Source organism: Protopterus annectens, chromosome 3.part0 (genome assembly GCF_019279795.1).
Source record: "Protopterus annectens isolate FY-2018-M chromosome 3.part0, PAN1.0, whole genome shotgun sequence".
Classification (NCBI taxonomy): domain Eukaryota; kingdom Metazoa; phylum Chordata; order Ceratodontiformes; family Protopteridae; genus Protopterus; species Protopterus annectens.
In genome coordinates, this window is record NC_056731.1 from 1915616492 (window position 1) to 1915637718 (window position 21227).

The 21227-nt window shown below is 40.4% G+C and overlaps 1 protein-coding gene across 2 annotated transcripts in view; it reads right to left on the bottom strand.

Annotated features, from left to right (window-relative positions):
- LOC122797179 (D-threo-3-hydroxyaspartate dehydratase-like) overlaps window positions 1-21227 on the bottom strand; it is a 1365126-nt gene that overhangs the window by 153908 nt on the left and 1189991 nt on the right. The window contains exon 7 of one of the 2 annotated variants that reach the window (XM_044065998.1): window positions 15747-15852. In XM_044065998.1, coding sequence (XP_043921933.1) covers window positions 15747-15852 — 106 coding nt within the window. Of the gene's footprint in view, window positions 1-15716; window positions 15853-21227 lie in introns of both variants that reach the window. The other variant, XM_044066000.1, reaches the window with a different exon arrangement.

Sequence of the window (21227 nt, forward strand, 5' to 3'; positions counted from 1 at the left end):
ATACTCTTGAGGCATGAGGTGCACACTTTTTAGATAGGCTAAGGTTACACATGTTAAGCAGAGGCTCACAAAGTGCATATCTGACACTGATGAGAATGTGGTGCCTAGTCCTATGGAAGAAGTTTTAGTCCAACAGAGATTTTAAAACTTGTTCCAAGTTTCATTTTGGTGGAGCTCATCAGAAAACTAAGTTTTGAAAAATCATACTAATAACATTTTTATCTAGTTTGGTCTCCGACAACTGATTTACAGTCTATTCACAGCTTTTTAATCAACCCGTCTTCAAAACAGTTGGGCCAAACTCTTATGCAATAACCACAGACAGTTTCTTAATTTTATTTTTGAACACAAGTATATCATACCAACCCAAGGACATCTGTCATATGTCCAACAAATGTTTTCAAAGCAATGCTACATTCTTCAAACTCTTTCACTTTTACCTGTCTCTAAAACCTTGTACTTTCTCCATTACTTATCAGTGATAGCAGAAAGCATGCCTGCTTTAAGTGGCACAATTTCAGCATTCACATTTTAATGTACAACAGTTTTAGAATATCCATCCTCTACAGGTTGTGCAATGAATACATTAATTACACCTGCACTGGGAATCCCTCTCCCCTTTCTTACATCCCTGCACATGGCATGCAACATGACTTCTAGGGTGAGACTCTTCACATTGTGTCCTGAGTTCTACTTAGGTTTTGGCACATTTTAACAGTCTATTACTTAACTTTAACCTACCTTCTTCAAACATTCCCAATATAACAGAACAGTCCACAGTTATGATGCTGGTTGTTTTTAAATCTGCAGTCATACAGTTGATAATTCACTTGCACTTATAATGTGATTTCACTTCAACCATTTTCTGCTTTTGTTCTGCATATCATGTACGTATAAGTTATACACAACTATATCAGATCTCTGTAACACAGTCTTTTTGCTGGAAATTTCTGTTACATGCTAAGTAATAATGCATTACTACAAAATTAACACATTTCTGTGAATTGCTTCTCATGTCTGAAACATCTCAAATGCTATCCTTGAAAGAGTAAACAAAAACAGCTCAAAAGTCAAGCATGCAAAACAAAACATTCATATAAACTAAATTAATTTGACAATACATTTTGAAATAACTTTACTGGCATAAAATACTTATCTTTCAAACTATAATTCCTTCTTCAGAATAATGCATAAATAAAAAATATCATCCTTTTATAGGCATTCAGAAATCAGTTACTTAAATTACTTATTGTGACAATGAATTACATAAATATCACGCATATTTTATCTATTCCTCCAAATGACTTAAACCGATCCATTTGTAAAGATTAAAATATTTAAAAGTGACATATAAGCAATCCAAACTTCACAAGAATTTATCTCAACCTCCATTTCAGCCTGTAGTTTCGGAACAAGGGTTACACCTGGCCATGGATTAAAATAGCTTTCTATAAGTTAATTAACCACATCTTTGAAAGATATTTGCCTAGTTTTTACTGATTAAGCAGATATCTTATTAAACTTATGCTTGTGTTCTAAGAATACAATTAACTTCTTGTTCCCTTATGCTTCAATGTTACTATGACAATTAGACAGCTTCTCAGATTATTCTTCCTAGATCGGAATTTGACGGCACACTTTCTATTACTGTGGCGACTCATACTGCTTTCTTTTCTAGGTTCAAATTTCTCATATCTAGTATGCACTATCCCTGGATACAGTACGACCCAGAAATCAGAGATACAGCACAACAGGGGTAAGTAAAGGTTATGATTCTTTACTCTTTTTTTATTTTACTCTTACAAGAAACAGCTCAGATTCTGCTTTTGTAATCTTTACATTACATGCAACTACACTATTAACCTCCTGTGAAATGTTTTCCTTCTAGAAGCTCACCATCAGTCACCTTCATAGATGAAAGCCAAGCTAGTGATGGTTACTGTCCTACAAGCACACTGTCCATAATCCAAAGCAGCAGCCAGGAACAACTCCTGATCTTCACAAATGTATTTATTTAACCAAGCATGTGAAGTGGTCCTCCTCAGACACCTGTTCAGCCACAGCTCAAACAACAAGCGCAAGACTAAGTGCAATATAAATAAATGGAAAATGTAATGTAGCCAATCAAATGAAACAGTAAACATGAAACTGAAACAGGACAACAAGCACTCTCTGGTATGACCTCCATTTAAAACTGCTGTAGGTAAGAGAGTCTTTGTCAAGATTGGGACCTGCAACTGGGAGCCACCTGCCTACTGACATCAAAAACCTAGAAACCATTAAAAGCTTCAAAGACGCACTTAAAGAAGATCTCTTTACAGAATCTACCTACATCTGCAACCATGACAATGGTTATGTAACTTGGCACCCTATATGACAGACAATACAATATATTTAAGAAACTTTTCTCAGTCTCATAATGTGGCATTATATGTGCGTGTATTTCATATGTACATAGGAGGATATGTTTATGTATTTTGTGTGTGACTGCGTTGGATTTTGTGTGTATTTTGGCTTGTATTTTAATGCACTGTAACTTACTCTTACCCTATCTGCATCGAATGCTGTCATTGTATATGGTACTGTTCATTGGTAAGATCATAATGTACTTGCTGCTCTTTGAGCTTGGGTCACGGCTGTAAAGGATCAGTCGACCAGTTCACTTACCTGGCGAATAAACAGTTATGAAATATTAAACAAATAAAATAAAACACAACACTAAACTTTTTTTTCGAAATATACATACAGTGGATATAAAACGTTTACACACCCCTGTTAAAATGTCAGGTTTTTGTGATATAAAAAAATGAGACTACAATGAATCATTTCAAAAGTTTTCCCACCATTAATGTGACCTATAACCTGTACAATTCAATTGGAAAACAAACAAATCTGTTAGGGGAAAAATATAAAAAATAAAAAATGTACAACACACTGGTTGCATAAGTGTGCACACCCTTAAACTAATACTTTGTTGCATATGCACATCCTTAAACTAATACTTTGTTGAAGCACCTTTTGATTTAATTACAGCATTCAGTCTTCTTGGGTACACACTTGCCATCAATTAAAGAGACCCTGATTAAACCCAAATAAAGTTCAGCTCTCCTAGTAGGATTTTCCTGACATTTACTCAGTTGGCTGCTACAGCAAGTCATGGTTCACAGAGAGCTTACAAAGCATCAAAGGGATCTTCACTGTTGAAAGGTATCAGTCAGGAGAAGGGTACAAAAAAATGTCCACAGCATTGGATATACCATGGAGCACAGTGAAGACAGTCATGAAAAAGTGGGGAAAATATGGGACAACAGTGACGTTGCAAAGAACTGGACGTCCTTCCAAAACTGATGTAAAGACAAGATGAAAACTGGTCAGGGAAGCTGCCAAGAGACCTACAGCAACATTGAAGGAGCTGCAGGAATTTCTGACAAGTACTGGTTGTGTACTACATGTGACAACAATCTCCCGTATTCTCCATATGTCTGACCTATGGGGTAGGATAGCAAGACAAAAGCCTTTTCTTACAGAAAAAACATCCATGCCCATCTAAAATTTGCATAACAATGCATCATGTCTCCCAAAAGCATGTGGGAAAATGTGTTATTGTCTGATGAGACCAAGGTTGAACATTTTGGCCACAATTCCAAATGATACGTTTGGCGCAAAAACAACACTTCTCATCATCAAAAGAACACCATCCACATGGTGAAGCACGGTGGTGGCAGTATCATGCTTTGGGGTTGCTTTTCTTCAACTGGAACTGGGGCTTTAGTCAAGGTGAAGGGAATTATGAACAGTTCCAAATACCAGTCACATTTGGCCCCAAAACTTTCAGGCATCTGATAGAAAGCTGAAGATGAAGAGGAATTTATCCCCAAGCATATATCCAAATCAATAAAAGAATGGTTTACCAGAAGAAAATTAAAGTTTTGGAATGACCCAGCCACAGCCCAGGCCTAAATCCAACAGAAAATCTGTGGGGTGATCTGAACAGGTCTGCGCACAAGAGATGCCCTCACAATCTGCCAGATTTGGAGTGCTTTTGCAAGGAAAAGTGGGCAAATGTTGCCAAGTCAAGATGTGCCATGCTGATAGACTTCTACCCAAGAAGACTGAATGCTGTAATTAAATCAAAGGTGCTTCAACAAAGTATTAGTTTAAGGGTGTGCACATTTATGCAACCAGTGTATTGTACGTTTTTTATTTTTTATATTTTTCCCCTACAGATTTGTTTTTCAATTGAATTGTCCAGGTTATAGGTGTTGCAGTATTCACTACAGAAGGGATCTCCTGCCAAGGATAACCCACTGTCCAGCCAGTATTCCAAAGCCTTTAGTATTAAAAGGTGCCATACGTCACACGTATGCTCCCCAAAGAAGGCATAGGGCATAAAGGTGATGTACAGATGTGCACACTTCAGAACTGAAAAGCACCAGGAGGAAAAACATGTCCCCAGGGAGCAGGAGGTACATGTGCACTCAGAAGGAGAAGAGAGAGAAGATCCCCCGACCAGGAGGGCAAGGAGAATAGAACAGAGCAGAGTGGGCAGGAGGAAGGGACCAAATACTGCAACATTGAAGAAAAGAACATCTACTGTTACAATAAAACTGGCGCAACTCTACTATGTACTTCCATATCACTGTTGTAGTATTCATAACAGAAAGGAGAGTACAAAAGGTCAAAAGGGAACCTTGGCGCTGAAGAATACTCTAGAAACCCATTCAGGATAGCCCTGGCAAAGCCAGCTCTAGCCCTGGAAATAATATCTAACTTGTAGTGCTTAGTGAAGGTATGAACAGAAGACCATGTAGCAGCTTCAGTAATGGAACTGGTATCCAGCCCCTTGAAAAAAGCACCACAGGAAGCAACAGCCCTAGTAGAATGAGCCTTTACTGAGGAGGAAAAACATTTACCCTGAAAGGAATAACAAAAAAAATGGCCTTAGACATCCAGGATGAGAAAAGACAGAGCATCCACTTTCCAAGTCAGAGGACTTGGAACTCTGGAACAAAAAAGAGGAAGTTGTCTGTTCAGAGGGGAGGCAAAAAGATGTACATGACGAGTACTCCACTGATGGACAATGTCTAGCAACACATCTCTGTGAAGCATCCAGTCGTGGACCTGTGCACTGAACCTGCTCAAAGCGTCTGCCATTAGATTATGCCCTGATGGAATATTGACAGCCTAAAGAGTCACTTGATAATGGACAACTAGATCTCAGACCTGAACATCTGGCCTGCAAAGGAGGTAGGACTTTGTACCCCCTTGCTTCTTGACCTACTCCATCACTTCTGAAGAAGTCCTTTATACACTTGGATGAGAGAGCTTAATGACAATTAAACTGTTCTGCTTGCCATTTACTGCTTTCTCTATCATTATTTTTGTTTTTTGTGAAAAGGTCTCACCTGCTCAATTTGGCAGACGTCTTCGAGAAAGTCACCAGGGCCATGGATGAGGGTAAAATGGTACACACCACTTATCTAGACCTGGCCAAAGCGTTCAACCACAATATCCCACTCAGGGATCACAGATAAACTTTCTGAGTTAGGCATAAACCACTACTCTGTCAGATGGATAGTAAACTAGCTCACTGGCAGGGCACATGTTGTCCATCTATGTGAATCCACTTCTGATAAGAAACCTGTTACTAGTGGTGTCCCACAGGGCTCAATGTTGAGACCCTTCCTGTTTGGTATACACTTCTCTAAAGTGAAGGCCAATGGTGGGGGCCTCTGGTTCACCAAGTTTCACCAGTGATGGTAAGTTGAGACCAATCAAGCAATACCCCAAAAATGGTGACACATTACAAGACTGGTGCCAAAACCATGGTCTGTGACTAAATGCTAAAAAATGCATACTCATACCCTGCAGTCAATCAGATGTCCTTTCAAATTAGAATATTGGTGGCCCACTCCTAAAAGTAGACCTAATGGTGAAGGACCTAGGAACACTGATAGATAGTACCTAAACTTTGACCACCATACAGAGTTATGGTAGTGAGGAAATCCTTCTGTGTGGCTCAACTTATAAGTAAAGGCATGGCATCAAGTTCAAAGGAAGTCATAATGTCATTGCACTCATCCCTCAAAGCCCATAATCAAGCAAAATGCTCCCTTCTGCATGTACCTAACCAGGCACTTACACCAAATGGAGCAGCCCCACAGGTTTCGCATTAAAGAAATATAAAGCATAAGACTCATGTCTTACGCAGACCAACTAAAGGCCCTATCCCTTTACTCCATCTCATATTGTTTACTGAGATGTGATTTGTGCCTGACCTACAAGGCATTCTCTGATCCAGCCCTGATGAAAATGTTGCATATTCGCAAGACAAATTATACAAGGGTTACGCATTTCCTGGACCCGAACCTTATTTGTAACTCTAACAGAACTTGCTGAAGAGACAGATTCATATCTCAAAGGCTACCTCATCTATGGAATAAACGTCCCATCTTTGTAAAATATAGCCCGTCCCTCACTCTCTTCAAAAAGAGTTTGGATAAATGGATAAGGAGTCAAATACACTCCTGGGGTACTGCCCATGACTCTTACAGACAGAGGCAGACTTTAAAATGACTCAGGCAATACCCAAGGACCCTCTATCCTGACACTATCCCATCCCATATCTGCAGAATTAAGATATAATATTGTCAAATCCAGGGTATTAATGGCTAGGCTTGCAAAGGCTCTTGTGCCATTAGCCTAGTGCTCACCTATGAATCTATGAACCTATAAAAACTCTGAGGGGCCCAGGGATGAACGAGGGTATGAAAAGCCTGAAGAGCTAGAAGCAGAGTCCTAACCTCCTTGATGTTGATGTGGTCCATCTTCTGATGAAGAAGCTAGAGTGCGAACCTTCAGACAGCCAAAGGAAGCTCCCCACCCCCTGTCTGAGGCATCTGTAAAGACCTCTTGAGTCAGGATGGGTGACTGGAAAGGAAGCCCCAGGCTGAGAGAAAGTTGATGAATCTACCACTAAATCTCGAGCTTGAGACAAGGCAGGAAGGGAACTAAGACATCCAGGGGGTGACAGTGCTGAAGGCACACTGACTTAAGGTACCATTCAAGTTTCTCATATGTAGCCTGTCCAGAGACAGCATGGGAATGGTGGAAGCCATAAATCCAAGGACCCTGAGAAAGTCCCTGGCTGTGACTGAATCCAGAGGAAGAGGGGAGATGGAAAAAGGCAATCCGAGGCAGGGCCTTGGGGGGAGGCACAGATGCCAGCATAGAGATGATCTGGATCCTGCTACCAAGGAAAACATGATCCTGAGAAGGAGTCAAGACTGATTTTTGAAAGCTGATGGTGAGCCCTAGACTCTGCAGCAGGGAAATAGTAAACTGGAGATCCTGAATCAGAGCCTCAAGGGCCGAAGCTTGAATTAGCATATTGTCCAGATAAGGAGAGATCTGAACCCCTCTCATCCTGCAAAAAGCAATGACAGGAGCAAGGCATTTGGTGAATACTCTTGGTCAGTAGGGAGGCCAAAGGGCAAAGCAAAGAACTTAGAATGCAAGAAAGAAACAGAGAAACACAAACATTTTCTGAAAAGGGGGTGGATGGGGATATGAAGGTAGGCATCCTTGAAATACAAAGAGACCAAAAAGGACTGGGGAAGAAGAAGAGGAAATCATGTTTGAAAAGACAACATCTGAGGAGGGGACCTTGAGAATGGTGCTGAGCTGAGAAAGGTTCAGAACTGGTCTTCAGGTACCCTTCTTCATGTAACCAAAAACATTCTGGAATAAAACCCCTCCGTTCCTGGGCAGGGGGCATAGTGTGAATGGTGCCCTGGGTCAGGACAGAATGAAGCACCTCTGAGAAGAGAGGAAGCTGTTCTCGAGGAGGTTGAGGGATGCCCAGAAAGGGAGGAAGAGATTTACAAATCATGAAGTTGCTCTGGTGGATAAGGGATGGAATCCAATAGTCTGTTGTGATCCTTAACCAATTTGGAAAGGACAAGGAAAGATGAAAGGACAAGGGAAAATGAAAACAAACTGTCAGATAGAACCTGGCTTGCCCAGAGAAGGTGGTCTCTGGGAAGTATGGGTCTGTGTAGATTTACCAGGAGGTACACATCTTGAATCCTTTTTACCCTAGGACAGAGGGTGAGAATGGCTGCCAACAGAAGCAGATTTGGAAGAGTAATTCTGCAAGGCTTTGTCCTGATCTTGGACAGGTTTAAAAAGTTCAATAGCAGTAACACCAAAAAGATTTTTATTTACACCAATCTTCCGCTTGTCATACTTGGTTCAGTAGCTACCTATCTGGCAGAGAACAATCAGTTAAATGGCTCTCTTCCTCCTCTCCTTTCCTTCCCATCTCCACGGGTGTTCCACAAGGCTCCATCCTGGGACCCCTGCTATTTAATATTTTTACTAACGATCTTTATACCTCTTGCAAAGAACCCTCACTCATTCAATATGCAGACGACTCCACACTTATATCCATCTCTAACAATATCACTGAACTTCACTCCCTATCCCAGCAATCCCTACTATCACTGGACTTCACTCCCTAACCCAGCAATCCCTACGATCACTGGACTTCACTCCCTATCCCAGCAATCCCTACTATCACTGGACTTCACTCCCTATCCCAACAATCCCTATCATCACTGGACTTCACTCCCTATCCCAGCAATCCCTACTATCACTGGACTTCACTCCCTATCCCAGCAATCCCTACTATCACTGGACTTCACTCCCTATCCCAGCAATCCCTACTATCACTGGACCTCACTCCCTGTCCCAACAATCCCTACTATCACTGGACTTCACTCCCTGTCCCAGCAATCCCTACAATCACTGGACTTCACTCCCTATCCCAGCAATCCCTACTATCACTGAACTTCACTCCCTGGACTTCACTCCCTATCCCAGCAATCCCTGCTATCACTGAACTTCACTCCCTATCCCAGCAATCCCTGCTATCACTGAACATCACTCCCTATCCCAGCAATCCCTACTATCACTGAACATCACTCCCTATCCCAGCAATCCCTACTATCACTGGACTTCACTCCCTATCCCAGCAATCCCTACTATCACTGGACTTCACTCCCTGTCCCAGCAATCCCTACTATCACTGGACTTCACTCCCTAACCCAGCAATCCCTACTATCACTGGACTTCACACCCTATCCCAGCAATCCCTACAATCACTGGACTTCACTCCCTATCCCAGCAATCCCTACTATCACTGAACTTCACTCCCTGGACTTCACTCCCTATCCCAGCAATCCCTACTATCACTGGACTTCACTCCCTGTCCCAGCAATCCCTACTATCACTGGACTTCACTCCCTATCCCAGCAATCCCTACTTTCCTCTGAACAATGGCTCTCCAGCAACTTACTAATCCTTAATCCCAAAAAGGCCAAACTCCTACTTTTTCTCTCCCTCTCTCTCTCTCATCACAAAACTTCTTTTGTCATCACATCTTCAAACAATACAAGTATCCATCCTAATCCCCACACAAAACTCCTAGGGGTAATTATTGACAATGAACTAAAATTTAACCTACATATCCTACACTGTATAAAAAAATCACACCAGAAATTAGGCAGAACATTTCTAACACCTGAATCTAGACTTACCCTAGGTCAAGCACTCCTTCTCCCCTCCCTCTTATATGCTGCCCCAGTCCTTACCAATATACAGGCCACCACTCTAAACAAACTCAAACAAACCTACTACAGAATAGCCAGATTCATTACTAACTCCCCTTACAATACTCATCACTGCATTGCACTGAAATCTCTTCAATGGCTTGAGCTGCCTCACCTTCTACAACTTTACCAATTTCACATGCTACACTCTATACTCTTTAAACCCTCCAATTGTACATCTCGCTCTTCCCTAGTCTGTATCTACACCCCTTCTAGGTCCCTCTGAACTTCTAACCAACATTTACTGGAAATTTACCAACCTAAAAAGTCCATAGGCAAACTACTTTATAAGCACTCTGTTGCCCTTGCCTGAAACAAACTTCCTCTCAATCTACGGCCCATTTCCCACACTTCTCACTTTAAAAATAAATTAAAACATCACCTTCTCAAGTCTAGAACCTGCCATTGTCATGACCCCACCTAGTCTTCTCCCTTTATAATTAGTACCCTTCCTTACTGTGCTCACAAAATTACCTGTAATGCATGCATATAACTTCATATTCCTAACCACATGATTATTGAACCATTTAATGGAAAACGATGCTACTCAACTTTTGTTTGTTTTACAATTAACTCTATGCATACTATACCAATATTTGTATACAATGTCTCTATATCTAATTGCTGTTCTGTACTTTTTGTGTATAATTGTACTATGCTTTACAAATGTACCACTGGAGCTTTTCTCCTCAGGTCTCCACTGAAAATGGGCGACAAGCCCATCTTGACAAACCCAGTCAACAAATGTCAATAAATACATACAATAAATAAGTTATCTATACAGAACCAAATGCAGCAGCCCTGGAAGAAGCATTAGCTGCATCACAACTGCATTTAATAGAGAGGTGGGCAACCTGAGAGGCAGAACTCAACAAGGAAAGAGCCAAAGCCTTTCCCTCAGAATCAGGAAGATCGGAAATCACCTGAAAACGTGAGACAGGAGAGTTAAAACATAACTGGTCACATTAGTCTGGTAATTAATATCCCTAAAAGACAGGGTAGCAGCATTATAGACTTTTTTACCCAGCCTTTCCATGGCCCTATTATCCTTATCTGAAGAAAACAGCTTAACAGAGGGCAACAGCTTGGAGGGTTTGTCAGAGGAGACAGACATCACAGAAGGATCATGGGCATTATAAAGAAATTTACAATCATCAGGCACCTTGTAAAATGCGTTAGGTTTCTTTGGAGCAGAGGGCTGAGAATCAGGGGCTACAGAAGCTGCTGCAAAGGTATCCAGCAGGGCAGCTAAAACTGGAACAGCAGAAGGCTTGGGAGACTTCAAATGAGTAGTGCATAATACCACTTATGGATATCAGAAACATGAGAAAAATCACACACAAAGAATTTCATCATACAGGAAACAGTGTCCCCAAGGGAGAGTTCCTCTAAAGGGGAGTCTGGACTAATAGAATCCTCTTCCTCTGAACCACAGTCCAAGGTGGGAAGGGATCTAAGAAGAGTAGGCTAAAGAATCTTCCCCAAAATCCTGATCCTCATCACATGAATCCTGCTCCCTAGGTCTTTTAACAGAAGTGGAAGAAGAGGGGCGGGCACAGACACCCCTTAAAGAGACTTTAACCATTAAAGCATTAAACAACCCCAGAGAAAAAATCCTGCCATTCTTGTTGGGGATCCTTAACTGCAAGGGGAATAAACTAGTTTTTTGTTTCTTTTTTTGTGGGACATCCATTCAAAATACCCTGGGTGGGTTGGACCCTAGTCGACAATAAGCATAGTAAGGATCTCCTCCCTCACTAAGATCTCAAGAATCTCTCTTAGTCCCTTGGATATAATTAGCCGAGGTGACCCCTTAACATCTCAACCAGATATGTGGAAAGCCTCTGAGGATGTGAGAGAAGTCATATCCATGCTGGCCTCTGACTGGGTCGTGGTAGAGGAATCTGAAGAAACAACCAGATGATCCTTGAGGCTTTCACTAGCCTTGAGAGAGACATCTGAAGGAGGCTTGACAGCAGCCGTATCAGACCCAAGTTTTTTGGCTTATTTCTTGGCCAATGGATGAACCTCGGGAGGGGAAGACTCTGCCATAGCACCCTGAGGCAACAGCTTAAGAGTTGGTTTTCAAGGTAAACAGACAGGGAGAAGACTATGCAGGGCATTGAGGAAAAACGCTTGGTATACAGAACACTGTTGCATAGTCGTGGGAAGCACTCAGACAGATGAAACACTGGTTATGATGACCTTTGTGGGGAATCTGCCTCACACACTGACAGTTTTCCTTTCTGGATAACATGAAACCAACAACTCTAAAAATAAAAGAGAAAGATAAGAAAGAACCCCAGTGGGGCACTCATCTGAAAAATAGCTCAGTTACCAGCACAGAAGTCATCTCCTGTAAATACTAAAGGCTTTTGCATACTGGCCAGATATTGGGCTATTCTTGGCAGGAGACCCTTTCTGTTATGAATACTGCAACAGTGATATGGAAGGACATCAAATACCAAATTTTTCATACATCAAGGCTAACAACTGCAGTCATTTTAGATAAAATCTAAAATAATCAAAACGTAAAAAAAATAAATAAACTTAACTTTTTTGCAGGGGGCACCGCCCCGCTCCTTCTAATCATATATACAAACTCCAAAATCACACCACTGTACGGTAAAGGCAAACTCCCTACCCCACTGCAAAAACAGCCAGCAGGCTGAAGCACATGGAAGACAAATGTTTGCTTTTCTGAGCATTTGCTCTTACTCCCAACCACAAAAAAACATTCAAGGGAATGAATGGTCAATGTATACATTAGAGAACGAAGTAGTGGTACCTACTCCAAAAATCCAGAAGTTATTTTATCCAAGGTGTATAAATTTATTATGGTACCTTTTGGACATCCCAGTATAGCATGCCAGGGCTATGTCACTGCAGATATACCCATGTACCTTAAAAATGTTAAAAGCTTTGTTGGAACTCATTTCTGCCCGGCTAAAGGCCACTACTTATGTTTTGTCATTGTTGGATAATATTACAGTTCCCCACTTCTAGTTTTCTGGTTACACTAGATGTCCAGTCTTTATACACTAGTATGGGGGTGTTGAAAGCGGCATCTTATTGGCTCAGTAAATCAAATCTATGCTAACCAGAGAATAACATCTTTACAGTGTAATGATTAGACTTAATACTAATTAATGAATTACTTTTTATGATAAGGGGGGGTTGTTATTTAAAACTAAAGTACTTCCATGTGAGTACATTTTCTGCCCCCCCCCCTTTGTGTTGACTTATTTATGGTCCACATGGAGGAGAATCTATAATCTTAAATATTTATTATTTTGGCAATATTTGAATAACTGTTGGGCATTTTGGATTAGGGATCTTGCTTCTTTGAACAATTTTGTAGTTTTTCAGCAACAGATGGGCATTAAGTTTTTAACTAAACATTGTTTTCATACTACTGATTTTTTAGTTAAAAGTATAACGCAGACACTACATTGCACATTTATTACAGCTTTATATAGTAAACCATTTGCTAACAATTCTCTACATGTGGTAAATAGTTGTCACCCTTAACATGAGATTAAGAATATGCTTAAATCTCAGCTCCTTGGAGTGAGACGTATTTGTTGCAGTGAGTGCGAATATAACCAGGAGGTTAATAATCTGAATATGAGATTTAAGGAGATTGGCTACAGGAATCAACATTTAGCTGGTGCTAAAAATTATGCAACAATGCAGAACTGATCTGACCTTCTGAAATCAGCACAGATTAAAAAACCTTCAGGTACTGGCAAAACTAGATACATCATGACCTTGGGTAATAACTGTTTTAAAATTAAGTAGCTTATAAATACATTCTGGTGTACCTAAAAAACGGATCAATTTTTGAGATCACAGTCCTAAACCCATGCAGTTTTAGTTATCAAAGGGGTAAAACAATAGGTCAAAACTTTGGCCTGCTGTAAGAGAGCATTAATTCAAACTAAAAGGATAATACTGTCTCTAAATGAACCATGTTGGTATGACCCGTGTAGGAACTTTTCCCATTTCACACAAGTATGTAACATCAAATACTTCACTTCTGTTAACACCAATAAATCCTTTAAAATCAGATATTTAATAATTTGCAGTAGTTCCTGGTTGATTTATATGGTGGAATGTAGTTGTAGTGCTTTCTATGTTGGGCAGACTTCGGGACCATACAAACATTTATACTGATGTTAGTATATCATGATAGGTAGAAAAACTCAAAACAGGGGATCACAAATGGTAGACCAAAACAGATAGAATCATGAAACCCTGAATGACTCAAAAAGTGAACAACAAAACATTGAGCACTTCTTCCCACTATAAAATCCCTATATCAGTAAATCTTAGCTACAAAACCAAGATAAAGTGTTGCCTTAGTAGTGATACTGTTAGGAAAGGGGCACTGTGTAGGATTAGTGTTACAGGCAGAGGGTAGCGGTAGTCTTACAGTTAAGGTTAGCACACATGAGCAAGGAGGGCGCTTGCAGTTAAGATTAGCACACACGAGTAAGGAGGACACTTACAGTTAAGGTTAGCACACATGAGCAAGGAGGGTGCTTGCAGTTAAGGTTAGCACACATGAGTAAGGAAAGTACTTACATTTAAGGTTAGCACACATGAGTAAGGAGGGATGTTTACAGTTAAGGTTAGCACACACAAGTAAGAAGGGCCGGGGCTTTGCCAAAAAAGTCTGCACACTTGCTGCAACTATACTCTTCATAGCTGCTATCATTTCCATTTCATTTAGGATCTCTTGACTCAGTCTCTTATCTTGCATCCCACAAATGTCTCCAGTAGATTATCCTGGTTCCCTCAACCCTCTGCAGAAAAAAGTACATCTTCAAATCTGATTGGCATGTACTCCTTCCAGCAATCACCTCAGCCCCCTCCTTTTCCCTTAGCCTTCCTTTTCAATTCTGCCCTTTAATTTGACTTCTAATGATAAAACATGTCCATATCATTAGGGTGTGGGTTAGTGCTGCAAATGCCCCTTTGTTTCAGGGTCTGAAGTTCAGTTCTACCTCCAAGTACTGCCCATGTATGATGTATATAATTCTTCCACATCATTGCAGATTTTTTCTATTACTCAATTTTATTTCTACCTCCTAAATACATACTACTTACATTGATCAGTTTCTTAAACACATCATAAGTTTTTAATGTGCAGCTTTTCTCCTTGGCATTAGTTTAGGTTAAACAAATGCAAAAAATATACCTATAGGGCCCCATTTAATCTGACCGCACATCAACATGGCACAACTACTTGATCGCAGCTGAATGAAATAGGTCATGTAAGTAGGTGGTAAGCCCCCACATCCCATATGGGGGTTTGCCCGCAACACCATTCCTTATAACAAATCCAAAATCATAGCATGGCATGCCATTGTTTTAAACCTAAGTGAAGATAAGTAGCATTCAAAACTCTGCCTGTGGTTTCCTAGTTTAATCACACTGATATTTAGCAAGCTGCACTTTTCCACTTTATTCAGAAAAGTGTAATTCAGTCAGTTGCCTTCAGGCAGCTTAACTGATCTGGTAACTATATCATATCCATCCACTGAAAGTTTTTTTTTGTTTTACTATTCTTTGTTCTTACATGAAAAAAAAGACTTTTCTTTTGAAGTGACAATGTGCTCTTTCTAAGGTGCACACACACTAAAACAAAACCTCAAGGAAAAAAACTAGGTATTACAAAAGGCTGAATGTTTGCTTGAGCCATTGAATGGTACATAGTGTAACTGTCACAGAAATACTCTTCCCTTCAAGCTTAGGGCCCAACAGAGTTGCACAGACATAACTGCAGTCCATATTCACAACGATATGATAACCTGGAGAATCACAGTTAAAGCTTTACAAATAACAGTGCATGCTAACATGTATTCTACCACAGTATCACCTTAGAGAAACCAGAAGCACACTGTCTAGTGCCAATAATTTACGCTGAACACCTGAAACAAAATTAACACACAAAATAAAGTAAGAAAGTTCGGTGATGGTACAATGAAGAGGGGTGTTTCACCACCCATAACAAAGCAACACTTAGTCTAATGACAGCACCTTCAGTTGTCATGCCTTCCTACAACGTACATGATAAGGGATGATAAACAGAATGCTACCCAATGGGAACCTCTTGAAGTCGATCTCTCCAGACACTGGCTGAATGTGACCATGTTCTTGACTCATTGCTGTCAACCTAAAGGAGGTTAAAAAACAAAATTCATTTATTCTCCAGGAAACAATAAAGTGACGGACTAATGAATTTTAATGTACAAGCATTCAACATAGTAAGTAAGAAAAATACATACGTCTATTAGTTTGTACATATAGTCTAGTTTAGAATATCAGACATAAAAAGATTAAATAAAACGAATCTTGACTTATAGTACAAAATGTTAGAGAATGGTGAAACCTACAATCTTAAAAGGAAATAGGCTGCAAAGTATAAGAAGTGATAGCTTTCTGGGATATAACAGCACTATTCTACAAGGAAAGAAAATACAGCTGATCACATAACATACTTATACAATGTAGCCTGGAAACACGGACAAGTTCAGAAGCCCCAGTGTACAATACATGACTTCATGGCCGGCCTTAGGCATAGGCGACCGCCTAGGGCGCTGTACAGGAGAGCTTCGTAAAGGGCGCAATTTGTGTTTATTTCTTTATTTATTTTAATTAATTTACTGTTCTTATTATGCGAATGCATAATAAGAAAGTAAATTAATTAAAATAAATAAACCATAAGTGGCCGGAATTATAGTGAGAGGAGGGGAAAGTGAGTGCCCCTCCCACTTTTATACCTGCAGGTTGGCCAGGATTTTAAGAATTAACAAAAAAAAAAACTTCACTCCATGGTAGTGGAGTCGGTTGTGGAGTCTTCTCCTTTAAGGAGGAACATGCATGTGTCACATCCACGCACGCCAACGTGGATGTAAACACGTTCTAAAGATGCAGGTGGAAATTAAACAAGCAGTTTAAGAGAAGGGTTAACGCCATGTGTACGTGTGTGGCTATTCAGATTAAAAAGAAGGTAAGTGTATTTTTGTGTCTGTGTAGTTTACACTGGGCTTCTGTGTGCGAGAGAAAGTGTGTGTGTGTGTGTGTGTGTGTGTGTGTGTGTGTGTGTGTGTGTGTGTGTGTATGTATGTGTGTGTGTGTGTATGTATGTATGTGTGTGTGTGTATGAATGTGTGTGTGTGTGTGTGTGTGTGTGTGTGTGTGTGTGTGTGTGTGTGTGTGTGTGTGTGTGTGTGTGTGTGTGTGTGTATATATATATATATATATATATATATATATATATATATATATATATGTGTTTCTGTATTTATGTGTGTGTGTATTCCTTTGTTGATCATTTGGATTATCATTCACTAATGGCTAATTCTTTACTGGCTAAAACTTAATGCATCCAAAACCAAAGCTGTGGCTCTTCAAGCTAGTTTAAATGATTAATCTACTTTGTCATACCCATCTTTTATCCATTATAGCGGCCACTACTGAACCGGCTAAGTAAGATGCATGGTCTAAACATGATCCTCAGGAACTGGCTAATATTTAGGGACCAAATGCAAACGGTGGATAATTAAGTTTCTACTTGTGGAATATCTCCAGAATTGAACACCTTATTCCTTGAGAGGATCTTACAAAACCTGTTCATGTTCCTGTTTCATCCTACCTTTACTACACTAATGCCCTTTACCTGAGACTTCCTGATTCTGAAACTGATCTCTTAAAGCTAGCAGAAAAACTCTGTTACCAGGCTATTTACTGTTGCACCCAGGTACCATCATATTACATGTGTGCTGTGAAGTCTGCTCTAGCTTCCTGTTTGCTATCATATCATCTTTAAAACCTTGATGCAGCTATAGCTGTCCAAAATTGATTAGGGTCCTCTTTATCTGAGGGATTTAAAGTGCTATATTATTATCACTGTGCATTTCAGTACCCCCCCCGAAGCTGCTGGCACTTTTATAAGGGCGTTTGGAAATGTGGAGATCACACTTTTGCTCTCCAAGACCTGCATCTGTGGATCTGATACTGGAAGCTAGTTGAGAAGTATGGAGAAATTTCAACATGTTTTATATGTTCGGTGGGAGGAGAAGAGTATACACTCCATGCAGGTAGCAGAAGTGTATGGCAGAATTTTGTTAATTTATCTTAAGAGTAAACATTACAGTCTTTCTTCAAGGATTGCTGCTGGTGAAACAATGGCTGTGATTTAAGATTTCCTTTTTTGATGAGTGGGGCACTGTATTATTGAAGATCAGAGTTCTCAACCTATTATTTGTCCCACACACACACTTTACCCCTCCCCACAGCTATCACTTGTTTCTTACAGCTGACACCCCTGGTCAACTTCATTCTCCCCAAAGCCCATGTATCCATTGACAGAATGCTGAGACACAGATCTCCATTGTCCATAATGTTGTTTAGTTCCCAGATTTTGCCTCATATTTTTTGTCTTGTCCATCTAAAATATTTGATCTGATAAATCACTGAGGTGAAATGTCAATCAATAATGCATTTGATTTTCAGCCTTCATTTCCTTCAGAAAATGCATGCTAAGACAAATGCTGTTATTCTAGCAACTTTCTAAGTCTATAAGAGCAATATTTATAATCTGTCCCTGTTTGGGGGCCTTTGACCCCCCCCCCGTTATTTTAGGCTTCGTTCAGATTTCTTGTGCTAAGAGGGTGAGAGTTATGGAGGCATGGTATGTAAATGTCCTAGTTGCCGATTTATTTGTTGCATTTTAATAGGGGATAGGAGTTCTGCATTCCTTAGTGTGCCATCCTTTGTTTAAGATGTCTAGTTACTATGAACTTATCTGTTTCTCAGTCATTCTCTATTGCAATATTATCAGTGTACCATTTTTTTCTTTAATGCAGCATAGGCAATTAATTCTTCAAGGGCAGCAAGCACTAAATTTGTAGATGGAACAGTAGAATGTAAAGTTCTTTGCCAGTAATAGCATCTTCATTAGTTACAAATCTCTTTAATGTAGAATTATTCAGATGATGTTTACTTCTGCAGAGATTATGCTTATTGACTGATACTGTTTGAGGGGCCTTTTATGGTTAAAATGTTCTGAAATGGGCAGGTTTGTCATTATTGGGTCATACATTTTGTTTCATTACTTACTGGAAAAATGTTCAAAACTACAAATTTAGCACACTGTAACAAGTGTAAATGTTTTCAATGTGCAACTAGCTGTTTTTTGTTTATCAAATGGCACACTGTGTTGTAAAATGTGAAAGTAGTGTTAGTAGCATAATTGCCTTTGGTGCAGAAAGCTGTGGATTCTGCTCACGCATCATGTAGCTGGAGTGCTGACATGCAGTGCCTATATGATTGTTGATTATTTGGTGCATTATAAGGGGGGGACAGGAGTTCTACACTCCTGAGTATGTCCTTTTGTATGAGCTACCTAGTGACTGTGAACTTGTTAGTCATTTCCTATTGCAATATTACCAACTTACCAATTTTTTAATGTAATATAGGCAATTAATTTTTCAAGGGCAGCAGGCATTGAATTTGTAGATTGATATGTAAAGTTGTTTGCCAGTAGCAACCTCTTCATTAGTTACAGATTTCTTTAATGTGGAATTCAGATGATTTTACTTCTGCAGAGATTGTCCGTGTGGAGTAATATTGGTGGATTGTAATGACAGAAGTCTTGAGTGGCCTTTTATTGTTGAAATTTTCTGAAATGGGTAGTGTTTGCTTCATAAATTGTGTTTCACTGCTTATTAAAAGAATGTTTAAAAAGTACAGTTTTGTACCTACCATAAATGTAGATGTTCGAGTGCTAATACAGCTGCAGTCATTACAGATGGGTTCTCCTGCCATCAGGCGGGTCCTCGGTCGGCCGAATTCCAAAGTCTAGGTCCGGCGTCGGTTGTTGTCGCTTTCTTTCCTGACGTCAGTGCGACAGGGGTATATAAGACACAGCCGACACCATTTTCTTCAGTCTTTCTTGCCCCAGATGTCAGGTGCCCCCAGAAGGAAGGCAATATATATATATATATATATATATATAGATATTATATATAATCATGCAATGCAATATAATCAAAAATCAGTAGTTGCAAGCAAATACACCATAGAAGGATAACCCAATCAGGTTGTAAGAAGAGGAGTTAGCCACTAGGTCTGTTCCCAGAGGGGAAGGAGGGAGGGAAACCTGGACTGCAGCTGTATTAGCACTCGAACATCTACATTTATGTTAGGTACAAAACTGTAGTATGTTCATCGTGCATACAGCTGCTGTCATTACAGATGGGTAGAATCCCAAAGCTACGCACAGGGTGGTAGGCACTAGGTGGAACTGGGAGGAGCCAGAATGCCCTGCAACACAGCAGTGGCAAAGCCTGCTCTAGTTTTGGAGTATAAAGGTAGGTGGTAGTGTTTAGTGAAGGTATGCACAGAACTCCAAGTGGCTGCCTCCAAAATATCTTTGGTAGGGACTCCTCTGAGGAAGGCTGCAGAGGTAGCTGTGGCCCTAGTGGAGTGGGATCTGATGCCTGCAGGTACAGATTTACCATGAAAGGAGTAACATAACCGTATGCAGTGGCCTATCCATTTTGAAATTGTCTGTTTGGAAATTAGCTTCCCTTGAGCTCCTACTGCATAGGACACAAAGAGTTGTTCTGATTTTCTGAAAGGCTTTGTTCTGTCCAAATAGTAACGCAGCTGTCTATGGATGTCTAAGGAATGTAGCAGCCTTTCCCCTTTGTTTTGAGGATTGGGGTAAAAGGTAGGTAAGTGTATGGCCTGATTTAAAGCTACCCTTGATACTACCTTAGGCATAAATGACGGGTTGGTTTGTAGGGAAACCCTGTCCTGATGGAAGATGAGAAAGGGCTGCACAGCCATGAGGGCTTGTAGTTCCGAGACCCTACGAGCTGAGGTAATAGCCAGCAGGAAAGCTGTTTTCCAGGACAAATATTGTAAATCTGTTGAGGCAGCTGGTTCAAAGGGAGGCAATGTTAATTTTTCTAGAATGTAATTAAGATCCCAGGCTGGTATTGGTTGTTTCCTTGGAGGTCTTATATTCTTAGCCCCTCTGAGGAACTGCTTTAAGAGTGGGTGAGAGAATAAGGGTGGATCAGTGTTGTACTCTGCAGAAATGGCTGAGGCATGGATTTTGATGGAGGAAAATGAAAGTCCACTGTTCAGCAGCTCGGCTAGATACTGTAATATCTGAGGCAAATTCAGTTTTCTAGGATCCTAGCCCTTTTTCTCATTCCAAACGCAAAACCGTTTCCATTTTGCGGAATAGGCTTTTCTAGTAGATGGCCTTCTTGCCTCCAAAATGACATCCTGCACCTCCTTGGAGAGTAGTGTCTGTTGTGGTGTTAAGGAATTTTCCATGCAGCTAGGTTGAGTGTTTTCAGCTGACTGTGTAGAATTTTGTAGCTGTGCTGAGTCAGGAGAAGAGGCATTAGAGGTAGGGTCCAGGGAGGAGAATGTGTTAGACTCCTCAGGAGTGGGTACCAGTGTTGTCTTGGCCAGTCTGGAGCAATCAGTATCATCCTTGGTCTGTCTGCTCTTGCTTTCAAGAGCACC